General features: G+C 33.6%; 2 protein-coding genes across 6 annotated transcripts; both read left to right on the top strand.

The window, feature by feature from the left end:
- Positions 1 to 523: 523 nt before the first annotated feature.
- Positions 524 to 4,509, top strand: LOC107910541 (YTH domain-containing protein ECT4). Of its 3 annotated transcripts, none has more exons than XM_016838395.2 (7): positions 524 to 709; positions 1,452 to 1,594; positions 1,683 to 1,756; positions 1,886 to 2,329; positions 2,449 to 2,994; positions 3,127 to 3,339; positions 3,540 to 4,509. In XM_016838395.2, exons 2-7 carry the CDS (start codon positions 1,510 to 1,512, stop codon positions 4,140 to 4,142), a joined length of 1,965 nt encoding a protein of 654 aa, XP_016693884.1. In that variant the 5' UTR covers positions 524 to 709; positions 1,452 to 1,509; the 3' UTR covers positions 4,143 to 4,509. The 3 variants fall into 3 exon arrangements, with proteins under 3 accessions (XP_016693884.1, XP_016693885.1, XP_016693886.1); XM_016838396.2 differs by having other exon boundaries at positions 546 to 677; XM_016838397.2 differs by lacking the exon at positions 524 to 709 and adding an exon at positions 752 to 1,267.
- Positions 4,510 to 7,753: 3,244 nt separating this feature from the next.
- LOC107910543 (probable inactive DNA (cytosine-5)-methyltransferase DRM3) lies at positions 7,754 to 12,900 on the top strand. 3 transcript variants are annotated; one of them, XM_016838398.2, is made up of 10 exons: positions 7,754 to 8,010; positions 8,160 to 8,326; positions 8,598 to 8,694; positions 8,874 to 8,920; positions 9,266 to 9,373; positions 10,071 to 10,176; positions 10,400 to 10,512; positions 10,762 to 10,864; positions 11,170 to 11,249; positions 11,474 to 12,900. In XM_016838398.2, the coding sequence occupies exons 2-10, from the start codon at positions 8,207 to 8,209 to the stop codon at positions 12,806 to 12,808; spliced, it is 2,109 nt and encodes a 702-aa protein (XP_016693887.1). In that variant the 5' UTR covers positions 7,754 to 8,010; positions 8,160 to 8,206; the 3' UTR covers positions 12,809 to 12,900. The 3 variants fall into 3 exon arrangements, with proteins under 3 accessions (XP_016693887.1, XP_016693888.1, XP_040944170.1); XM_016838399.2 differs by having other exon boundaries at positions 7,814 to 8,010; positions 8,128 to 8,326; XM_041088236.1 differs by having other exon boundaries at positions 7,822 to 8,010; positions 8,157 to 8,326.
- The last annotated feature ends 315 nt before the right edge of the window (positions 12,901 to 13,215 follow it).

The following is a 13,215-nucleotide window of genomic DNA, read 5'->3' as shown; positions in this document are numbered from 1 at the left end:
TTCGCTACTAGCTTCTCAACTAAGTAAAATTTTTTTATTAAATGGGCACGCCGAAAAGAAAATTCTTTTTTCCCTTTTAAAAACTTTTTGTGCCAATTAATTTTGATTTAGACTTCGGTTTCAAACTTTATATATAATTATAGTAGATTTGAATTTGGTACATTGACAAAATTACACCAACTAATACAGAAATGAATATCAATTAATATTTGATGATACCTATTGGGCCTATTTGCCTATTTGCTGCCAATTGGAATTTACTGTTTCCTCATTCTCAATATTTTAATACATCCATCAGTGACCAACCAATCCCATTCTCATAAAACAGTGTCGGCAAGCATTCTCTTGCCCTTTTTCAAAAAACATGATTGGACTGTCATCTCAAAACCATCACGGGTCGTAAGTTTAGAAGTTGAAACCAACTGACGACGTTTCAAGAGAGTGGCAATCTCGATATTAACAAAACCACTTGTGACCCTTATCGTCAATCTACGTCTCTCTGGTTCTCTTTTATTCCACACCATCAAAACCGCCGTTTTCAAGTGTCCTATTACCTTCCCTTTTTATTATATTATTATTATTTTATGGGGTTAGGGTTTCTAATTGAAGGAAATGTCGCAGAAAACCCATTTCTGTCTCTATAAATTGCACGAATTTTCTTTGGAGCGACTTTCCAGGTCAACCAAGGCTTGATTCTTTTATTTTTCCGGTAGAATTCTGTCTTCGTAAAGCCCCCCTTTTTACTTTTTTTTTTTTAATCTTCGAACTTGATTTGCTTTGATTGAATCCCCCCCCCCTTTTTACTATAACTGGAGACCTGAAAACTTGAAATTATTCCTTAAAGATTGATTTGCAACTTGGTTTTCTGCTGTTATGGTTGAGCTTATTATATGAATGCGTGTGTTTGGAAGGGTATTTGATTCTTCAAGTGTTGGGATTTCTTCAACTAGTTTGAGAATTTCAATTGTTGTTTTGGGGTGTTTTTAGTAGTTGCTGACTTATGACGCGTTTCCCCCCCTTTTCTTATTCCCTCTTTAGTTCCAAATCTTAATAGCTAAATGGAATCTGCTTCAGTTTGGTGTATGCCATTGCTCACCTTTTCATTTGTTGTTCTCTATTGTTTTCTTATTCTTTTTTGTTCATTTCATGGGGGATTTTGGGTTTGACCAACCAAGATAGAAGCCTCTTTCTTGACCATGTGGTTTGCTTATAGGATTCCCTTTTTTGATTTTCTTATCATCTCTTTTGATTGACTCTTTTAATTAAGGTATTGTTGCTCTGATATGTGCTGCTGACTTTACTATGAGTTGTTTTCTCCCTTCCCATGTAAGCATGGGAAGGGAAAAAAGGTTTTACTTGAGATTTGTTGCTCAATAATAGGCTTGTCCATTTTCACTTTTTCTTGTATGTATAACTGTATTACCAATGACTAATGTTTCATTGGATTTCAGATTCAAAATTCTCTGCTAAACCCACAACACAAGTCCACTTTTTGAACAAGTAGAAGCTATGTACCAGGAAGGAGCCCCTGAGATCGTTATTGATCAGGGAATGTACTACCCTACAGCTACCAACTATGGATATTATTGTACAGGTAATTTAAATGCTTCAATTGTATTTTACATGGTGTTACTATTACTTACAAAATCTCAAGTAAAAACCCGTTGATTGTAATTGGATAGGTTTTGAATCACCCGTTGAATGGGAGGACCACCAGAATATTTTTAGTGCAGATGGTCCAGATGTACAATTTGCGGTGGGCAAGCTGATCTTTCTAATTCTATAATTGATACACTTTCATAGTCGTATGTTGCATCCAAGATAAGTTGCTTCTTTCTTATTTATCGTGTCTGAATTTGCTGAAGGCATGCTTTTTCTTCTTCAGGGTGCCCAAACTGAACCTTTGCCTTATGTATATTACACACCTAGCTATGGATATGCACAGTCTCCATACAACCCATACAATCCTTATATACCTGGTGCCGTGGTGGGTGATGGCTCATTTGTAGGAGCACAACAATATTACCCCTTTCCTCCTTATCAGAACCCTGTATCACCAACTGCTTATGTTCCTGTTCTCATTCAACCAGATGGCATTCCAAGTAGTTCAACAGACTCTTTTTTAGATACTCATGCATCAATTGGTACTCGACCTGATGGAAGGGGCGTGAGATATAACCTTGCTTCGGCATCTGCAGCCGCTTCCAGAAAATCTGCTCCAAATCAGGCAGATTCCTTGAGTAGGGTGACAGATGGACAAAGTAAGCATTATGCAATCCAGGAAAGCATTTCTGCTAGTTCTGGGTCAGCTTCAGCACGTGCTCATCAGGTACATTTGCATTGCTTCTAATTCACATTGAATTGGACTTTCTTGAAATTTCATGGAAATGCTATGTCATTGTGCTGAATGGCATGTTTTATGGTTCTCATTGCTAATTATGTTTGCAGGTTAGAGTTGCTTCTGGATCGGTTCAGCCCATTGGCAACATTCCTGGTGGGAAACTCCCATCTTATCGTAATCAACTAAAAACAGATCTTCCTGTTGGTAATGCCATTTCTGACTATGGTGCAAGTTCACCTGGACGAGGTGTGCTGGATAGACTGCGACCCAAGATCCATGTTAGCAGAGTTTTCAATGATGCACATGGATCCCTGGATTCATGGGCTGAACAGAATCGAGGCCCTAGAACCAACCGATCAAAAAATCAACTCATGGTTAAAGCCTATACAAGTAAAGCAGGAAATAGCGATGCTGAGGGAAACATTATTATTTATACTGACCAATATAACAAGGATGATTTTCCAATTGACTATGTTGAAGCAAAGTTTTTTGTAATAAAATCGTATAGTGAGGATGATGTACACAAGAGCATTAAATATAATGTTTGGTCTTCAACACCCCATGGGAACAAGAAACTGGGCAGTGCTTTTGAAGATGCAGAGAAAATAGCTGCAGGAAAACCTAGTGGCTGCCCCATTTTCCTCTTCTTTTCTGTGAGTTCTATACTTGTTTGGGATATTAGGGGACTTGTTGATTTTATGCTATTTCTGAATTTTTGTCAACTAGAAGGTCTCTGTTATTTCTGGTATTCATTAACTACTCTAATATGGTACTTTGTCACGCAGGTTAATGCCAGTGGACAATTTTGTGGCGTAGCAGAGATGATTGGTCCAGTTGATTTTCAGAAGGATATGGATTTTTGGCAACAAGATAAGTGGAGCGGTAGCTTCCCTGTCAAGTGGCACATCATTAAAGATGTTCCCAACAGCCATTTTAGACACATCATATTAGGCAATAATGAAAACAAGCCAGTGACTAATAGCAGGGATACACAAGAGGTATGTTCAGAGCTTTAGCTTTCTCTAATTGAAGGCAAACAATAATATTAAAATTGGTTTGCTATTCTCTTGAAAAGTTGCTTCCTCTGTCCTGACATTGCTACCTGAGCTTGTGAATTTTGAATTGTTTTCTCCAGGTTTATGATCTTGATGAGATCTTTGTGTTATTTTGTTTCTTATAAATGTTTTGTCAAGTGCAGATAATGTACAAGCAAGGTATGGAGATGCTGAAAGTATTCAAAAATCATGCGATGAAGACCTCTCTACTTGATGACTTTATGTTCTATGAAAATCGTCAGAGAATCATGCAGGAAGAGAAAGCCATGCAGCTAATAAAAAGCATTGAGAATCCAGTCCTAGCACCTGCTTTCGATCCTGTCAATAAGCTAAACCGTGTTGAGCTACTCCTGAATGAACATGAGAGAAGTTCCAAGCAAAGTGATCCTGAACTATTGAGAACAATTGTTCCTTCATCTAATCAGCCTGTTTCTACAGATTGTGATAGGACTAATGCTAGAAGGATGAATGAAAGTTCAGGGAAAATTGCAGTTGAAGCTAAAGATGATGCATCTACTTTAAAGATTAGTTCACTCAGCATAAATCCGAAGCAGGATGAGTCTAAAATCTCTACAGATGCTGCTACTAAAAGTGATGCTGTTGAGGTGGTAAACATAGGATCAGTGACGGTAAAAGTCAATAAATTTACTGACTCACCTGGTTTTTTAACAGTAGGCACTATTCCTCTTAATCCCAAGACCCCACAGCTTGATGAAGGGGGCGTGTCTGCTAAAAAGGGTACTTGATTGTGCCGAGGCTTATAATTAACTGGGGCTTATTTTTCGGCTGGAACATACTCAAACCAGGTGTATTTATGGTGGCAATCTTGACTGTTGTAAACCCGAGTGTATCATCATATTCATTGTTACAGGCTGGTTAATCTATAAATACTTGTTCAGGTCAGCTTTTGCTGTTTCTCAACCCTTTAATTACCTAAGCTGGGTTTCAAATCCATCTACACTAAAAAATATAGTGAGACCGTGTTTTAGATTTTTGTTTGGGTGGAAGTGCTCTTGCCTTCTGTCTCGGAATAAGTGGGAATACAGTGTAATCTTTTACATTTTGCATTTCGATTATTGATACAAAGAATTCCCTTTCCTTTTACAAAGATAAGATAGCTGTACCTGTGTTTCCCTAGTGAACTCTTTCTTCTTTTGTACGTGTACTATTTACTTTACTTTTTATCATGTTTTATCTAGATCAAGTGGTACCATGCCCAAGGGTACCCAAGGGTATGAGTTCATTTTTCACCAAACGCAAGATAAGAATTTGTGCGATTTGTGTAGGCATTCAGCCATTCACCATGAATTTGATGAGACTCTGGACGGAAGTGGTCTAATGAGGGAATCTGTTGATCCTTGCAAAATGACAGTAAACTGAGTCTTTGTTGGAAGTGCATTTGTTATTATTCTCCACATGGGCACTTTTATCTTTGTTGGGGAGGTCATATCACACACCTCTTTCCAGACATTTATGTTAAACTTTTCTTCAGCCTGAAGGTAGGGTAATTGGCTGTGATCGCATTTAGATTAATTATTGTAGTAACGACTATTTATTTTGCTGATGTGGCATCCACATAGTAGACCACTTATATGTCATGTTAGTAATTAATTAATTTTTAAAAATAAAAATATTAACAAAGTTATACTTTTTAATAAATTCAATAATTTAAAATTTTAAAATATTTTTATATGTTTTTATATATTTTTGTATTTTTTAATTTTTAATTTTTAATTAATTGCTTACGTAAAATTCTCGTGACAATCCATGTGTATGTCAAGTCAGCAAAGGGAATATATGTTAATTTTTTTTATTTATTTTGAGGTGATTTGACAAAGAGCACAAGTTTAAGAGTTAAAAAAAGTAAAAAAATACTAAAATAATTTTTTTGTGAAGTTTGAGGGCCAAATAAATCATTATATCTTTTTTATTGTAATTGATATTTTAAAAAATATAAATTATGACTTTTCATAACACTTCTTATAAGTAATATAATTTTTTCAACTTTAGAAAGTTATTCCAAATAAGTTATGATAAAAAAATTGTAAAATTTTTTATAAATAAGTATATTATTTTTATAACATATAACATAGACATATAAATAAGTTATGTTTATACTTCTTTCTATAACTTTTTATAAATAAATATTTTATAACACTTTTATAACATTATAAAATTTTTTACCATAACTTTAGAAAAATTATAAGATTTAAATAATATAATTTTTTGTGATAACTTTATAAAATAATCTAAGAAATTTTTTTGTCATAACCATCTTAAACACTCATACATGTTCATGCTTATAATATATTTTTTTTTATAATTTGTATAAAAATAATTTTTTAAAATTAGATTCAGGTGTAGTTATCTGCGTAATTACTTCAATTCTCACTCCTCAAAAATTGGAAGAATTGGAAAGTATAATTGGGATTATGCTCAAATCCATTTATTAGGTGACTTTCTAAACACTACCTAAAGAGTTTAGGAAAATATTGTGAATAAATAGACACTAGAGTTGTCCATGGGTCAGACCGGGTTGAGCCCTAACAAAATTTTAGGCTTGATTGATAGGATTGGGCTCGACCCGACTTGAAAAATGTGTCTAAAATTTTGTCCAAGCTCGGCACGGATAAAAATGCTAAAACTCAAGCTCGGGGTAATCCGGCCCTTCCATATTTTTTTCATTTTTATATATAAAAAATTTAAAAATATATAATACATCAAATACACTAAAAATATTAAAATAAATGTTTCCCAACAAATTTAAAATAAATTAAAAAAATTATACTTAAATAATACTAAGATAAGTGCAACTTAACAAATAAATACCTTTAAAATAGTAGCAAAACTAACAATAAAACAAGTGATATATAATATCCAAAAATTAACAATAAAATAGTAGCAAAATAATACTGAAATAGTAGCAAAATAATGGCAAAAAGTGGAAAAACCACATCAAAACATGAAAAAACCACATCAAAATAGCAGGGTTTTTTTTATTGCAAATTTGAGGCGAGTTGGACCTGAGCCAAAAAATCTTACTCGAGGCCTAACTCATTTTCTAAACAGGCCTTTTTTTACCCAAGCTTATTTTTTAGACCTATATTTTACCTAAACCCTCTCATTTTTCAAGTCAGACTAGGTGACCTGACCCATGGACAACTCTAATTGACACTTATTTATAAAAGTGAACCATGAGAATGTTTTTTTATTTAATGTGGGATTAAAATTAACTTTTTAAATTTTATAATTATATGTATTTCTTATTTTATTAATTTATTAAAAAATTTAAAAAACTATATTGAAGATAAACGACACAATAAATTTGTCATCAAAATTTTTTAGACTAACAAAAGATAAGATAAGATAAATGATGAAAATAATATTTTTGTATCGATAAGTTTTTTTAACTAATCATAAAATATTAAAAATATTAATTAATTTAAAATATAAATAATTCACGTGGCATATAGACTTTGTAATATTATATATATTATATGAATATAAGAGAGTATAATTATTAGAATATGTGATATATTTACTTTAGACCCAACAAACAAGCCTAAATAAATTTAAGGTGGTTAAAATGTGATAGGAGTTATTATACTTTTTAAAAATTAAAAATTTAGTTCTTTTACTTTTATTTAATGAGATTTAGTCTCTTTACTTTTTTAGATTTCAAAAATTAGATCTAATTTTTAACATTTTTAAATCATTTTTGTTAAATTTAAGTACAAAGTCATTATTTTTAATTACATGGCTACTAAGTAAGTTTTTTAAAAAATGTCACAACAATAAATTTAACAAAAAGAATTTAATAGTGTTAACAATTGAAGTTTAATTTTGAAATTTGAAAAATACAAAGACTAAATTTCTAGTTTTTGAAAAGTACAGGGATTTTTGACACATTTTAACCATTTAAGATTTGAAGTTGAAATAAAAAAATTAAATTAAGATTTAACCCTTACAATTCCGTAGCATTAGCAAAAAATGTCCTTTTTTCAAGTTAATTGGCAAATTAGGCAGTTTTTTTTATTATATAAATAAATATTTTTATAAAATAAATATATTTATCACAATGATAAATATAAAAATGATATATTTTATTATATAACTATATAATTATTAATTTATTTATATAAATAACAAAATTATTAATTAAAAATATTTTTAACATAATAATATATAAATTTATATATAATTGCATATTTATTGACTTATTAATTAAAAATGAAATAAAAAATAATATATTTATTTAAAATATTAAAAAATGAAATAACATAAATAAAAAAGAAAAATATAATTAGAAGACGAATCAAACCCGAAATACAAAAACGTTTTTTCCAATGCTCGTTTTCAGTTTCTCTTTTAAAAAATGACTTAAAAAAACCCCTAATTTCCTAATTAATATTAATTCTCTCGTATTTACTCCCTTTTCTTTTAAAATTTGTATTTTTATGTTCCTTCTCCTCCTTCACCGCAGGCCGCTCTTCTTTTCCCGGCCATCGGTTCAGCTATAGTGGAACTGAACTTCATCTCATCAATCATCTTTTGCTTTTACCCTCTTTCCTTTTTTTCAGCTAAGTTCGTCTCTTTGAAACCATTTGCTACGAGGTTTTGCTTCTTCTTTTTTTCTATTTTTTAAAAAGAGGAAAATTCGATACACTAGTAGTTCTTGTATTGCATCAACATGATTGATTTGCTCCTCTTTTTTCCCTAATTATTTTGAAGGCTGATCTACAACTGCATGTACTTCTTAGCAGCATTTGATCGATACCCATAGTTCTATGCTGTTAAAGGAGTCATCGCCATGTCGAGATATATGAATGGGAAAAGTTCCTCTCAGGAAGGGAAAACCCCGATAGTGCCGAAGCCTGAAATGTTGGATTTTGATTTCCCTGAGGATGCACTTTACTCCCAGCATGTTGGGGTATGATACCACTTTGACTCTCCTTTTTAATAGTAATTTCCTTGTAATCTCTGTTACTTAGGGTAACATAAAGATTTCTCCCCTCTTCATTTTATGGTACCTCTCCCTACAGTTTACTTTCAATATCTTAAGTTCTGAGTTTACTGTAATGGATGTTTATGTTGGTAGGTAGGTAAAATGGGCTTAAATTTAGCAGGGTTCTTTACATTCTCTTAGATTCCCTTTATGTCTGAAACTTCTATTTCGCCTCTCTTCTGTTATTTGATTTCAGGACAATGTTGCAAGTTCATCAGGAAGCAATGTGAGATCATTTTTCATTGGGATGGGATTTTTACCAGCTCTCGTTGATAAAGTCATTCAAGAAAAGGGTATGTAATGCATAAACAATTATCCTATTTGAGCTTTAGTGAGAATGGTTGGGAGACATTAAATGTGTGATATTTATATCATAAAGTATCATTGGAGAGAAAAGAAAATCCACTAATTTCTTTCTAGTTTATTAGAAATGATAGTGTTTATTTCTTATAAGCATCTTCTCTTTAACCAGGTGAAGACGATGCTGACCTGTTACTGGAGACTCTTACTGAATATTCTGTAAGTAAAAGACACTATACTGTAAACTGTCAGATTTTCATTTGGCATTAGAGAAGAACTTATCAAAGATACACTCTACTTTGTTTCAGTTCAATGTGTGAATTTCTTTTTGGTATAACTAAACCTTTTAGGGGTCTCTGTGAATATCTTTCTTCATCATCATCGTTCTCTCTCTCACAGTTCCTTTGTTGTTTGTGAATGCTGAGAACTGAGAAGCATATGGCATCATGAGCTCAACCATGTTGCTAGTGGCTAATTTGCAGTTTCAAGTGAAATGAACTTCTTTTGTTCTTTAAGATGCAAACTCTTAACAGCTATATGTGGCCTTCCATTGGAATGAAATAGGATACTCAAAAGGCAAATTCTCAGTCATCAGGTTATCTCAATAGCTTGTTTGTTGACAAGGATGCAAGCAATTTTCCACAAATTGCCAATTATATACAACCAAAAGAGGTAACTTGCTGCTAATTGATCTTGTTTTTCCTGTTGGACTAAATAGGTCCTTATTCCTTGTCTTGGGCATTTTACTCATTGTTGCTTATAGTTCTTTGTTCAATACTTATCTAGTTAGTCTTATTCCATAGATTGGAATCGATCATGTTACCTCTGCTCCCCTTTTCTTATATAGTATTAAAGATGAAAAGAAAGAAAGAGGTAGACCTGAGCATCGTGATATGAATGATACTAATTACTCTATTTCATGAGATTATTTGAGTAGATATCTATGGAACTTTGAAGTTTCTGGCTTTATAGACAATAGTAAATCTATCCAATTGAGACTCTTCAGTATAAAATGTTCCAAAAAATTATTATTTTGGGATATTTGTGAAATTCATAGGTGAGGCAACAATTGGCTTTGAGAGCAAGACCAGATTATGAATTTGCTATGATCCCTTTGGTTGGGACTAATTCTTTCCCTTTCTGTCTTTTGTGCCCTTGGGGAGCCAGATTCTTTCCCTCTTCCCTCTTACATATATTAGTGGGTTTGGATATTTTAATAATTGCTCAATGCCCAAGTTTTCTCGGTGCTGTGTGTGTCAACCTTTAATAGAACTTGTACTTCATATGCTTTTCAGTTAAACTTAAACAATATATCTTACCTGCCATCTTTTCTCTTCCTTTTTGCCTTTCTTTTTAAATTTTATTTCAGGAGCCAGATGTAGATGTATTTGATGAAGATCTTATTGACAAAAGAGCATCTTTACTAATGATGAATTTTTCTGTAGATGAAGTTGAATTTGCATTGGACAAGCTTGGTTTGTAGAAATTTTCTATAAGCATATTACCTTTTACTCTCAAATGCTCTTTTTTCTATTTACGTTTTTGCACCTTGGGTTCAATCACTGCTGTCATTCAACACATTATTTTCTTTTCCTCGTATCTCTTTTCGGAGCTTCAATAAAGGAGAAGAGTGAATAAGTCACTTTATTTGAGGTTTATTTATAGAGGTTGCCCTTTTTTCACCATTTCCATTTTCAGGTGAAGATGCTCCAATAAATGAATTAGTGGACTTCATTACCGCTGCTCAAATAGCAGAAAAACTTGAGGAGGAATCAGAAGATTCACTTAGCTGTGAGGAAGAAAACGATCAGGTTTTTAATTATCATTTTAGTTATACTAATTTGTCTGGGGTGTTTTCTTGTTACAATTTTTGTTATCTAGTTTTTCATTTCACCAGTTCAAACCGTGAATGAAATTGGTGATGGTCTTATATATTTTGTATATACCATTCCTGGTAGCATGAATATATTTAATATATTGTTTTGAGTAAACTAAATTACGGTTTTTATTGTTTCACTGCATTTCACGAATAGCAAATAACTTGACCATATGATCACCAGAATGCTACTAATGAAACACTGTTTGGGACTATGGAGAAGACACTTTCCTTGCTTGAGATGGGTTTCTCAGAGAATGAGGTTTCAATAGCAATCGAGAAGTTCGGTGAGTTGTTATTCTGACAACATTTTTTGAGTGATAATGAATGCCATTTGGCATCTAGTTTTCATAAATGTATAAAGCACACTCTATATTCTTAATCCTCAGCTGGTTATGTTGCTTAGATCTGTAGAGTATCATTTCCTGTAACTAGTTTGAGATAAAAAATGCATTTCGTATTTTGTCGTCCCAATTACTTATTTAAGTAGTTCGTAATTGCAAGACAAGCTTTTCTGAGATGCTCTTTAGAGTTTTAACAGTAATGAAGTCTAGGACAATCTGTGTTTATTTAAATTGTTTTGAAATTGCAGGTTCCGATGTTCCAATCACAGAGCTTGCAGATGCAATGTTCACTGGTCATCTTTCTCGTAGCTATATTGAAAGTAAAAAGGTTTGTGCACTGTAGCGTTTGATGTTGAATTTATTAGTTGATATGATCCATTTTCGGTGCATAATACGAGTTGTTCTGCATTCATTGAAGTTCTCAAAAGAAAGGAAAGTACTATGCAGAAGTTGTTTACATTTTGCTCTTTATTTATTCGTAATAACTTATTTTTCTTCTGCCATATTATAGGCAGTTTTCATAGTCAAGTTACTTTTACATTGTCATTGCAGTTAAAATCAGCAGCTTCAGGCAGTGGGTTGATACATAATGTGAATGAGAGAGAAGATATTAAAACTGAGGATTGCAGTACAACTCCTGTTCCTCAGTCAGGAAATATCAACCTCGGGGAATCTTCTTCCAAAGGGAAACGACCAAAAGAAGAGAGTCTTGATGGCATCCCTGTTTCTAATCCTCAGATGAAGCAATCTCTTAATGAGAAAAAACTCGAAGGGAAAAGGCCAAAGCAAGACCATGTAGGTAATGCAAGTTCTTTCATTGATCCACCATGGCTTGAAGAGAAAATAGACCCTAATGTTATTCCTAGTTTCGAAGTACCCAGACCTGTCAAATCCAATTCATGCAAGAGTGTGAACAAGGTGGTAGCAAAACCACCATATTTTTTGTATGGAAATGTTGTCAACTTGCCTTACGACGGTTGGGTCAAGATTTCTCAGTTCTTATACGGGATCGAGCCTGAATTTGTGAACACTCAGTCTTTCTCGGCTTTTAATAGAAATGAAGGCTATGTACACAATCTTCCCGCTGAAAATAGGTTTCACATCCTTCCGAAGTCACCATTGACCATACAGGATGCAATACCAAATACAAAGAAGTGGTGGCCATCTTGGGATCCAAGGAAACAATTGAATTGCATGGGGTCTGAAGTTCTAGGAGCATCAAAGCTGTGTGCTAGGCTTGGGAACATGTTAGCTGATTCTCGAGGATTACTCTCATCGGATCAACAAAAATATATTCTTCGTCAATGCCAAATATCAAATCTCATATGGGTTGGTCTAAACAAGCTTTGCCTTGCGCAGCCTGAACATTGGGAGCGCATACTAGGCTACCCATCGGACCACACTCGACCTTTGGAGAATGACTTGACTCAGAGGCTACACTTACTCCAGCAATCTTTCCAAACCGACACTTTGGGTTATCATCTCTCAGTATTGAAGCCAATTTATCCTGGAGGGTTAACAATGTTATCTGTTTTCAGTGGCATTGGTGGGGCTGCAATTTCTCTACATCGGCTTGGCATTCACTTAAAAGGTGTTGTGGCTGTAGAGACTTCGGAAGCTAAGCAAAAGATTCTTCTGAATTGGTGGCAAAACACGGGACAAACTGGTGAGTTGGTGATCATAGAAGACATCCAGAAGCTAACAAGTAAAAGACTGGAGAGCTTGATAGATAAGTTAGGTAGTATTGACTTCGTAATTTGTCAAAACTCAAACATGAAGAGTACAGAAGAGGATACACTGCCAGGTTTTGACTTCTCTTTGTTTAATGAATTTGTTCGTGTGCTGCAACGTGTAAGAAGTATGATGCAGAGGAGGAGGAGCAGCTAACTCTTCATGTCTGATCCCCTGTACTTGCTTTTTTGTTCAATGGTTCCGTGTACTTGTTATCATCTTAATATGTTAGTAACCGTAAGGGAACATAATATCTGTCAAAGTTTAGAATTATTACGAATGCATGCAAATCGCAAAAGCGCAGTACAGTTGCACTAAAATACATGCAAAGAACCGCCTAGGTCGACCGCTCCATGGGGTCACCCACTGCCTTTGCTCAATCAAATAAACCGTAGCCAAACATGCGAAGTGGGAGCATGCAGCAGGCTGGCCTAGTTAAGAGAGTTGACATCGTTAATGGTAGAAAAATTGAATTGGACCGAAGGTGGAATTGGTTGCAGTTCTTGTTTCTATAAACTATTAATCATTAAGATTGTTTTTAAAATTTCAGAAAAATTAGTAAA

Source organism: Gossypium hirsutum, chromosome D02 (genome assembly GCF_007990345.1).
Source record: "Gossypium hirsutum isolate 1008001.06 chromosome D02, Gossypium_hirsutum_v2.1, whole genome shotgun sequence".
In the NCBI taxonomy this organism is placed as follows: domain Eukaryota; kingdom Viridiplantae; phylum Streptophyta; class Magnoliopsida; order Malvales; family Malvaceae; genus Gossypium; species Gossypium hirsutum.
This window is presented reverse-complemented; position numbering and strand designations above follow the sequence as displayed.

Excerpts from the sequence above, each read along its gene's own strand:
- LOC107910541 (XM_016838395.2), top strand. The coding sequence starts at position 1,510 with ATGTACCAGGAAGGAGCCCCTGAGATCGTTATTGATCAGGGAATGTAC. Across the intron at positions 1,757-1,885 it reads GTCCAGATGTACAATTTGCG|GGTGCCCAAACTGAACCTTT; the intron begins GTGGGCAAGCTG and ends TTTCTTCTTCAG. Across the intron at positions 2,995-3,126 it reads CCATTTTCCTCTTCTTTTCT|GTTAATGCCAGTGGACAATT; the intron begins GTGAGTTCTATA and ends TTTGTCACGCAG.
- LOC107910543 (XM_016838398.2), top strand. The coding sequence starts at position 8,207 with ATGTCGAGATATATGAATGGGAAAAGTTCCTCTCAGGAAGGGAAAACC. Across the intron at positions 8,695-8,873 it reads TAAAGTCATTCAAGAAAAGG|GTGAAGACGATGCTGACCTG; the intron begins GTATGTAATGCA and ends CTCTTTAACCAG. Across the intron at positions 8,921-9,265 it reads AGACTCTTACTGAATATTCT|GATACTCAAAAGGCAAATTC; the intron begins GTAAGTAAAAGA and ends GGAATGAAATAG.